General features: G+C 43.7%; 1 protein-coding gene across 4 annotated transcripts in view; it reads left to right on the top strand.

Annotated features, from left to right (window-relative positions):
- The first annotated feature begins 799 nt into the window (after positions 1 to 799).
- The window catches only part of FNBP1 (formin binding protein 1), a 135,203-nt gene continuing 125,412 nt past the window's right edge, over positions 800 to 10,590 (top strand). For all 4 annotated transcript variants that reach the window (XM_024762486.1, XM_024762484.1, XM_024762487.1 and 1 more), the window contains exon 1: positions 800 to 1,059. In XM_024762486.1, coding sequence (XP_024618254.1) covers positions 1,036 to 1,059 — 24 coding nt within the window. In that variant the 5' untranslated portion in view covers positions 800 to 1,035. The remainder of the gene's footprint in view (positions 1,060 to 10,590) is intronic.

Raw genomic sequence — 10,590 nt, 5'->3', positions numbered from 1 at the left:
TAACATTAGCTGAGGAAGAAAGAAAGGTTGGGGGAGAAAAGGCCTAGTGATTCAGAGGAAGGAGTTGGAACTCAAGCAATTCTCCATTCCTGGAATGTTATTTGTGTAGACCCTCCAAATACAGAGAAAAAGGAGTCCGTATCTACTGAAAAATGAGCTCAGTTTACCAACAACAGGCCAGGTAACAGGTGCTCATTTCCTTGATCCTTGCCAGCACATGGCAAGATGGCTACGTTATTAAATAACTCCATTTGTCAGGCGAGGGCTCTGAGCTTCTAGAGGTGGAGGCATTGTCGGAGGCCACCCAGGTAGTAAGTGCGGGAGGCTGGACTGGAACCAAACGCGTTATCTGTGGACCCAGCGACTTTCCTTTTACCCACTAAGCGGCAACGTGATTTCACGTCTGAGAGTTTCTTGGCCGAACAAGTTGGAAATTTCAGAGATTAGAAATCACTGGTTGTGCGCCCCTGGATTCCTTCCCCAGGAATCAAACTCTAAGCTGTTTGGCCGCTCTTTGCCTCGACGTCCCTCTGTGTGCAGTACACACACAGCACCGTACCAGGCCCCACTCCCACCGCGCAGGGCTGCAAGGCTCCTCGGGCCTCCACGGTTCCCGAGCGGTGGGGAAACACCATGCGAGCGAACTCCTGTCGGTGTGAATGGCTGCCAGGGAAAAGTACGGTACTGAAATTCGAAGCGGCGGTCGGCGCAGGGGAGCAACCTCAGGCCTCTGCAGAGCACCCGTAATAACAGGGGCCGGCTATGTTCAAAGGCGAGTGGTTGTCCTAAGAGTGGCTGGCGGGCGCTGCGGCGACCGCGGCTGCTGCTTCCTCGGGCCATTTTGCTGAGGAGCGAAGGGGAGGAGGAGCCGCCGAGGAGACTCAAGGCGAGGAGCGGCGAGCCGGAGGAGGCGGCGACCGCGCGGGCACGGGCTTTCCTCGATCGCGGGGATCTCGAGGGGCGAAGGGATCGCTTGAGAGGGGGACCGGAGAGCCGCGCCTGCCGCGCGGCGCGCCCCTTCCCGCCCCCTGCACCATGAGCTGGGGCACCGAGCTCTGGGTGAGTGAGGGGCTGGGCCCGCCGGGATGCTGGGGAAGGTGCCTGGCGCGCCTGGGCGCGGGGCGCGGGCCGGGCTGCCCGGGTGGAGGCGACCGCGCGCTGGTCGGGGTCCCGGCGGCCTGGGGGTAGGCGCTGGTCCGGGAGCCTCTCGTCGGCCTTGGCTTGAGCAGGAGGTGCGAGCCAGATTCGCCCTTCGGAGGTGAGGGGCGCTGGGGTGGGTCCCCGGCGGCCCGATCAGGGGGTTCGGATCTGGGTCCCCCCGCGGCCTGAGCCGGAGGTGCGGGCGGGACTCCCTCTCCTCGGCGCCCCGAGGCCAGCGGTGTGTGTTAGGAAGAGCCTTAATCCCCCGGAGCGAGTAACCGATGCGTCGCGGGCCGACCCAATGGGGGCGTGGAGGCCCGGGGATTTTCAGGGCTGCGTTCGGTGTTCGGCGCCCAGACCTGAGGTCTTAGGCTGCTTTCTCTTCGTGGAGGTGCGGGAGGGTCGGGCGCTCCTCCGGGGGGCGGGGCGGCCCAGGCCGGGCCGGTCCCGGGTCTTGGGTTTTGGAGCGCAGGGGCGAGAACTGGTGTCTTCCTCCTAGTGGCGAGGACGTTTGCCCTGTGGTGGTCTAGGGGTGCACTTGTGATTTTTTGAGGGGCAGCTCAGTTCCTCGATTTGATGTGGGGACTGCGGCGTTTGGCCTGGAGAGGAAAGTAGTCGGAGTTAGAGGGAGATCTGGTGTTATCACCTTCAGGAAGAGGCATTCGCGGGGTAGATTTTATATTTTTTAACTGCTCAGAGGAGAGAGTCTAAACTGGGGTAGGGAGCGCCCCGCCGGGATTCTTAACCTGGGGCGCGGATGGATAAACAAGTAGCGTGCCGTCTGGAAGCTCCTCTCCCCGGACCAAGGCGACAGGAGGATGCCAAGGCGGTGCACAGGCCGTCCTCGGGGAGGAGAGGCAGAGGCTTGTGGACTGGAGCTTGTTTCCCTGCCTTCCTCTGGATTCCTGGGGCAATCACTAGGCAAGGGATGGGCAGAGCAGAGTCCAGAGGGAGGAGTAGATGAAATCTCAATTATCGCCCTGAAGTATTCTCAAGATGAGACGTTTCCCATGATGAACTCGAAAGTGCCTCCCATCGGAATCCCATTTGTAAAGGGCGTGGAGGAGAAAGCGTGGGGTGGTGGCTGCTCTCTGAGCTGAGGCGAGGAAATCTCACGTCAAAATAAAACAAGGTTAGAGCAGCTATAGAAACAGCGCATCCTCCCTTAATTTTTTTTTTTTTTTTGCTTTAATTGTTTTTACATAACCATTTCTTAGGCTCAGAAGCAGCCACTGGTATTAAAACCAAAATCCTGAAGGCAATAGCTCCCTTACATGAAGATAACTCATTTTATAAACATCCTCTATCAAAAGGGACTCCAATTTTCGACTGATGTTTACAAATATTCATTTTAAAAATAAAGTAACAGATGGTTTTAAGTATTTACACACGGCCAATTAGGCGGAATCTACCATTTTAAGTGTTGAATTTCTTTCTTCTTCTATTCCTTCTCCACTCCCTTTGGCTCTTTTTACCTTTTCTGGGATGAGGGGAACAAATCAGAAGTAATTTTTCATCAAGAGAATAGAAAATTTGGCACGATTTTTTTTCACTTGTTCAAACTAGAGAAAGGGATTATTGGGGTGGGGGGAATACAATATATTTCTGAGTGAAAGAGGCTGTAGTTAAAGGAACTGAACACAATGGTGGGCACTTCACGGTGATGTTGGTGAACGTTATAGAAGGTGATCCAGAGGGGGCGGGTAGCTAAGAGAAGAAAACCAGTTAAATAGCTACAATCACCTGTATTCTGTACACTTCTTTTTGGAGGTAGAGGGTGGGAAGGAAGGCAAAGACAGGGAGTTGTTGAAAATCAGTGGGAACTGGAATATATATGAATGAAAGGAAATCTTGGATTTGCTTCAAAAGAATTTGGGGTGGTAGTGGATGGGGACGTCGATGAAGGGAACGTGCTTGGGAGTTGGTCATTGTTGAAGCTGGGTGATGGGTACGGGAGGACTTGTGATACTATGCTTTCTACTGTCTATGCTTGAAATTTCCTACAGTGAAAATAATTGGAAAAGACTTTTAAGGGAGAAGGTGTGTAAACTAATTGAGAATTTTTTTCACTTGTTTTTAAGTTTATGAGGAAGAATGACTCATCCGTTGTCTCCATACAAGTATATGTCAGCGAAGAGTTAAAAAAAAGAAAAAGGCATTCCAGTAGAGTATTGCCCTTTGCCCTTGAGTGGCTTGGAGGTTAATAGAGGGAAAAGAATGATCACATAATTTGTGCTAAGAGAAGTGCAAAATCTGAGTTTAAATTCCAAGAAGTAGAAGGGGAACGAAATGTCTGTTTCCAGTTGCCTTGTTTTATTAATATTTGAGTTTTTTAAAAAATTAGAATAATGAAGGATTCTGAAAAATAAACCTCCAGTTCTCTGGTGGTGAGAGACTCAGTGTTGTGTGGTGTGTTGGGCAGCAGTGGGCAGCCTGGCAGGGCTGTGATTGATGGTTTTCCTTGAATGGTGGCTGTGGGGATCATGCACATAGGTAATGAGATAATGATGGGGCGCTCAGGCCTAACTTGGCAGAACGATGCTTCCACATGGAGAGAGAAGGAGCTCTGGTTCGGGTAGCCACGAGTTCTTTGTAATAGGTGTTTGCAGCTTTCATAGACCTTCACAAATGCCATCAAGTTTCACACACATTTTAGGATGCCAGCCAATGTGCATGCAGGCTTTCCAAAACGACAGGTTTCTAACATGCACTTTACATTAAAGGCCTGTTCTTAGCCACATCCTGCTTTGTAGACAGAGTAAAACCGTTCTCTTTTCTCTTTTTTTTTTTTAACCTCTCCATAGGCAAATCCTAGGACGTTTTTGAGAAATCATGAAATGTCAGGAAGTTATCAGGCAATCATAAAAATGGACTCAAAACCCATAATTTGTAATAACTTTATTGGATTAGATTGTATTAAAATTGGGGCTTTCTATTTTATATCAGAAGTTATAACAAAGTATAAACGGCTGATTTAAAGTGATTAGGGAAAAATTGTTTCTGTACCAAAATTAACCAAAATGCATTTACTCAAGACTTTGTTTAAAAAGTCATGTTAATAGGCTGAATAGTTTTCACTGACTTGTTGAAATTGTGACTGGTCATTGGAGAAATGGCAAAGCAAGAATTTCTTACATTTGAATTTTTTTTTTTTTTTTTGGTTTTGTACCTACATGTTAGAAAGAAGTGAGAAGTTACTGAAGTGTCAGCTCAACTTTTTGTAAGCTTGCATTAATGTGAAGTAAGAAAAAGTCCATTGGAAATTTTAGCTTTCCTTATAACTGTTCTACTCTTTGTGGCTAAAAATTTACTCAGTGATAGAATCTACCTTTATCTCCTAGTGTCCTCTCTGCTATCTTTCTTTTGGTGCTAATAAGAAATGGAGTAGCCCAAAATAATAACAGCAAGAAAGCAAACAGAGAGACCCTAATGATACATATTGGTTAACATATAACTGTGTTAAGCCACCTGTGTTGATTGTACTTAATTTTTTTCCTTAAACCTATGTTTTTAGGACAGTGTCAGGCATATAATGTGCATTCCACAATTTGTTGAATATAATGACATTGATTGTGGTGTGCACCTTTAAGAGGCAGCAGTGAAAGAGTTGTCTACCAACTGGACCAGGAACAATGCCTGCCTCACAGTCGGGAGTTCAAGAAATATTTATTGAGGGACTGGAGCAACTAAGGGACTGGACCAATTGAGGGACTGGAGCAACTAAGCCCATGCGCCACAACTACTGAGCCTGCAAGCCACAACTACTGAAGCCCGCCTGCCACAACTACTGAAGCCTATGCGCCTAGAGCCCATGCTCCGCAATAAGAAAAGCCACCATAATGAGAAGCCCGCGCACCACAACACAGAGTAGCCCCCGCTCACTGCAGCTAGAGAAAGCCCGCGGGCAGCAACGAAGACCCAGCACAGCCAAAAATAAAAATATATATTAAGAAAAAAGAAAGAAAGAAATATTTATTGAATAAATGAATGAATCCTTTTTTTCATTTTGTTTTAACATTTGCTGTTTTAAAGTAATGGGAGCGTAGTTTTAATGCCTTTCTGCACTTTGGCAGTTGTAAACATTTTTTAAAAAATAATTCTAGGCACCGTTTTTTTTTAAAATAGACTATTTTTTAGAGCAGTTATAGTTTCACAGCAAACTTGAGCAGAAGGTCCAGAGATTTATACTGCTTCCTCACAAATACACTGTCTAGATCTCTGTTTGGGGGGCAGGGGGGCACACTGCACGGCCTGTGGGATCTTAGTTCGGAAGTGAGGAGTCGTAACCACTGGACCGCCAGGGAAGTTCCTCTAGACCTTTTTTAAAAATAATTTTAAAAATTAATTAATCTGAAAAAAAAAAAAAAATTAATTAATCTGTTTATTTTTGGCTGTGTTGGGTCTTCGTTGCCCAGTTGCGGTGTGCGGGTTTCTTATTGCGGTGGCTTCTCTTGTTGCGGAGCGCGGGCTCTAGGTGTGCAGGCTTCACTAGTTGTGGATCTCAGGCTTCAGTAGTTGTGTCCCGTGGGCTCTAGAGCACAGGCTCAGTAGTTGTGGCACACGGGCTTAGTTGCTCCGCAGCATGTGGGATCTTCCTGGACCAGGGCTCGAGCCTGTGTCCCCTGCATTGGCAGGCGGATTCTTAACCAGTGTGCCACCGGGGAAGCCCTAATGTACTGTTAATAGTTGTAGGATTTGGAGAATTAGTACCTCTTCTTACTGCCCAGTACTAAATGGAGTAGAGTACTAACAACAGTTCATAGCTCTTCTTCTGCTCTGTCTTCTTTAATCCTTTAGAGATTTCTGTTTGGGATAAACATGGCAAGACCAACAGCGGAGACATCACTCTTGGAACTTTGGTGAGCAGAGCAGAACTGCCTCAAAAAATAGACCAAATCAAGTTTAATTCTGTCATCCCTACCTCTCTATTAAAACAGGGTTTGCACAGTCTTTTATGTTTAGCAGATTTTTTTTAATTAGTTTATTTTTTATCTTTATTTTCTGTAATCGAAGTGTAGCTGATTTATAATGTTTCAGGGGCTTCCCTGGTTAAAAAAAAACCCAAAAACAAACAAACAAAAAATAATGTTTCAGGTGTACAGCAAAATGATTCAGACATATATATATATTGTTTTTCACATTTTTTCATTATAAGTTATTACAAGATATTGAATATAGTTCCCTGTGCTATACAGTAGGTCCTTCTTGTTTATCTTTTTTGCTGATATATAGTAGTTTGTATCTGCTAATCCCAAACTCCTAATTTATCCCTCCCCGCCCCCCCTTCCCTTTTGGTAACCGGAAGTTTGTCTTCTATGTCTGTGAGTCTGTTTTCGTTTGTCTTTATTTATTTATTGCGCCGTGAAGCTCGGGACATGCATGATCTTCGTTCCCCGACCAGGGATTGAACCCGGGCCCACAGTATTGAAAGCACCAAGTCCTAACCACTGGACCACCAGGGATTCCCCAGTCTATTTCTGTTTTGTAAATAAGTTCATCTGTATCATTTTTTTAGATTTAAAAAAAAAAAAAAAAAACCCAAAAACAAACAAACAAAAAATAATGTTTCAGGTGTACAGCAAAATGATTCAGACATATATATATATTGTTTTTCACATTTTTTCATTATAAGTTATTACAAGATATTGAATATAGTTCCCTGTGCTATACAGTAGGTCCTTCTTGTTTATCTTTTTTGCTGATATATAGTAGTTTGTATCTGCTAATCCCAAACTCCTAATTTATCCCTCCCCGCCCCCCCTTCCCTTTTGGTAACCGGAAGTTTGTCTTCTATGTCTGTGAGTCTGTTTTCGTTTGTCTTTATTTATTTATTGCGCCGTGAAGCTCGGGACATGCATGATCTTCGTTCCCCGACCAGGGATTGAACCCGGGCCCACAGTATTGAAAGCACCAAGTCCTAACCACTGGACCACCAGGGATTCCCCAGTCTATTTCTGTTTTGTAAATAAGTTCATCTGTATCATTTTTTTAGATTCCACATGTAAGCGATATGATATTTGTCTCTCTGGTTAGTAGATATTAAACAAAACAAGGGTGGTCAGGTGATTCTATGGTTGGAAATTTACCCATCAGCTTGTTGCCTTCACTTTATACATTAGATATCATCCTGAACATTGCATTTTTGGTAGGTAAAACTGTGTTTCAAGCACCGTAAGGGGTTCTGTCTGTGCTTACCATGTGACCACATTAGAACCCTTGCTTTACATTGGTGTGACGTGGAAAGCGCCTCTTTGAAGGACTATTCAAATATCACCCACTTCCTTGCTAAAGCTAATATTGTGTTTCCTGCAAGTATTACTCATACTTGTTTCATCAACACCACCCACATTTAAAAATAAGGCTTTATTTTGACGCTTAAAAATTGCAAGCTACCAAGAATACACGTATGCCCTGGGAAATTAATCTAATTAGATTTTGGAATGTGGGTGTGAAGTCTTCTGGAATTAGTGTTTGTAATGCAATATTTGTTTCCTGATTTAGTAATACATAGTCATACTAGCTTGAGCCTGGTGATGTGTCTAGGTAAAAAAAATTAAAAAGTCATAAAGGGCCAAATATGTATATTGTATTAAAGAGTTAGTTGGGAATATAAAAGTTTTTAATATTGATTCTTTTTTTTTTAATATTAATTCTTTTAACTCATAAGCCTCATCTGTAAAGTTTATGCTAAATTTATGTAACTCAGGACTTCCGTGGTGGCGCAGTGGTTAAGAATCTGCTTATCAATGCAGGAGACACGGGTTTGAGCCCTGGTCTGGGAAGATCCCACATGCCGTGGAGCAGCTAAGCCTGTGTGCCAAAACTACTGAGCCTGTCCTCTAGAGCCTGTGTGCCACAACTACTGAAACCCTTGTGCCTAGAGCCCGTGCTCCACAACAAGAGAAGCCACTGCAATGGGAAACCCACGCACAGCAATGAAGACCCAACACAGCCATAAAAAAAAGAAAAAAAAATTTATGTAATTCTTTTTTTAATTTGAATTTTTAAAATTTATTTATTTCTTAGGACTTCCCTGGTGGCACAGTGATTAAGAATCTGCCCTCCAGTGCAGGGGACATGGGTTCGATCCCTGGTCTGGGAAGATCCCACATGCCGTGGAGCAACTGAGCCCGTGCACCACAACTACTGAGTCTGCGTGACACAACTATGAAGCCCGCGCACCCTAGAACCCGTGCTCCGCAACAAGAGAAGCCACTGCAGTGAGAAGCCCACGCACCACAATGAAGAGTAGCCCCTGCTCGCCGCAACTAGAGAAAGCCCGCGCGCAGCAATGAAAACCCACTGCAGCCAAAAATAAATAAATAAAAAGCAGACCGTACCCTAAAGGAGGCTGTCCGCTAACCAGCTGGGCAGGGAGTCCTTTCTGGAAGAAGGATCTGAGCGGCACATCTCTGCACTGGCCACATCCTCATTATCCCCTTTTACAAGAGAGGAAATCAAAGCACAGAACGGTAAAATAACTTATCAAGTTGACAGAGTAGAAAGCAGAGATTCAATCCCATGTCTGGGACTCTAGAGCTCTCCTTCTCGTCCTTTTTTTTTAAGTTAATACCATCAAAATGTATTTTTATTGTTTGTAGTTTTTATTATAGGAATTTTCACACATACTTAGAATATGATGAACCCCTACGTACTCATCACCCAACTTCAATATTATCAATATGTTTGGCGTTCTTGTTTCATCTTTTTGCCGCCACATGGTTTTTTAGAGCCCTCAGTCTCCCCCGCCACACACTGTAATAAATACTATTCTGCTCCCTCCCTTTCTGAGGAATCATGCATAGAACCCAAATTCTCCCTCCATCTTGTAAAGTATGAAAACGGAAGAGAACCAACTTGTTAAGTGCTTGACACACCTTGATTATGGTATTTAAATGCATCCTTTCATAAACTAACAAGGACCCTGTGAGTTTATTTCCATTTTATAGACCAGACCCACCCAAACAATGAATGCTAGTGCTAGAATTTAAATATTTTTTTCCCAACACTAAACAAATGTTGTTTTAAAAAAATTCGTCTTCTGTATTAGTAGCTCACAATCCCTCTTTTCCCCATTACTCATATTTCCCCTATCACTGATGGAGGTTTTGCTTTCTAAAACATTTCATCTTACTCACACTGAGAATCATTAAGAACCAATGACTCAAAAAAAAAAAAAAAAGAACCAATGACTCACAGTACCGTGCTGTAAACGCAACAGAAACTATTATGAATGAAGCGTCTGTTCTAGCAGGTGTTTCATATATGTCTAGTGATTCCCCCCCATTCCTTTAAGTCCGGAGTTTTTTTTTTCTTTTTAATTTAAATAAATTAATTTGTAAAGGTATTAAATAGTAGGAGTAATATCAATTTTCTGATTTGGGGGTCTAACAAAATTATGTCTTGGTGAAAAGTATTTTTAATGAAATTGAGACGAAACAAAGAGAATTAGGTATTGACCTCTTTGGGGGTGCTCTGGCTGTCCCATGCAGGGCTTCAAAGTTTTAGTTCTTGAGAAACAGGAAACTAAATATTTCCTTTCATATCAGTAGCAAAAGAAAACTTGGCACCTTTACAGGAAGCTATTCCCCTTGTACTTCTGTTTGCACAACCAAAACTGAGAGTGGGTTCCTGAAATACATTAAAATACCCGACCGGTCCTTGGGAGAAATCGCGTGGGCCCACGCAGGTGGATGAGACAGCCTGGAAGGGCTAAGCCGGGGCCGTATGGCTTGCCTCATCCAGCATTTATTAGTGTCCTGCAAGTCTTCATTTCTGCTCCTCCTTTTTCCCAATCTATAAAGTGGTGTGGTGATGCTTGCCTTCGGCTCCACAGAAAGCATAAAGATCAGTGCTTGTTTGTGAAGTGCTTTGAGACTGTTGGATGAGAGGTGATGGGGAAGTACTTAGGAGAGTCTAGGGGAGGGTTAAAGGAAAAAAAAAAAATCCTGTTCCTTGAGAACAAATTGCAGAGCTCTCCTGCTGGAATTGGGACTTGTGAAAAATGAGCAATTCTAGTTTGCACAGTGCAGTCTGTCCTTTGATTTAAAATTCTGTTTTCATGTTAACCATAAAATAAAATAACTTAATAGTAGGAAAGTGCCTGGAAATCAGTGCTTTGGAAAGGAAATCTGGATTATAGGAGACTATGCATGTTTATCTCTTTTCTTTTTCCTTTTTAAAACATATAAAATGCACTGCAAAACTCTAACCATACTAATTTTTTAGCAATATACTTGGGTCTACTTAAGGGATAATTTAAATGTTATCCCTCAGAGGGAGATAGTTCTCTTTGGCTATTAATACCATTTAAAAAAAAAAAATTTACCGAAGTCACATTATTTCCCCCCAAAAGCTGGATATTTGCTGCTTGAGACAGCTAATGAATTATTCTACATATCAGCTTAGTTTGAGATTGTTTTCTTCTTAGCAAAGAGAACCAAGAAGTTT

Source organism: Neophocaena asiaeorientalis, unplaced genomic scaffold (genome assembly GCF_003031525.2).
Source record: "Neophocaena asiaeorientalis asiaeorientalis breed wild unplaced genomic scaffold, Neophocaena_asiaeorientalis_V1.1 scaffold78, whole genome shotgun sequence".
Taxonomy (NCBI): Eukaryota; Metazoa; Chordata; class Mammalia; order Artiodactyla; family Phocoenidae; genus Neophocaena; species Neophocaena asiaeorientalis.
Note: the sequence above shows the minus strand (reverse complement) of the source record. Positions and strands in the feature narration are given on the sequence as shown.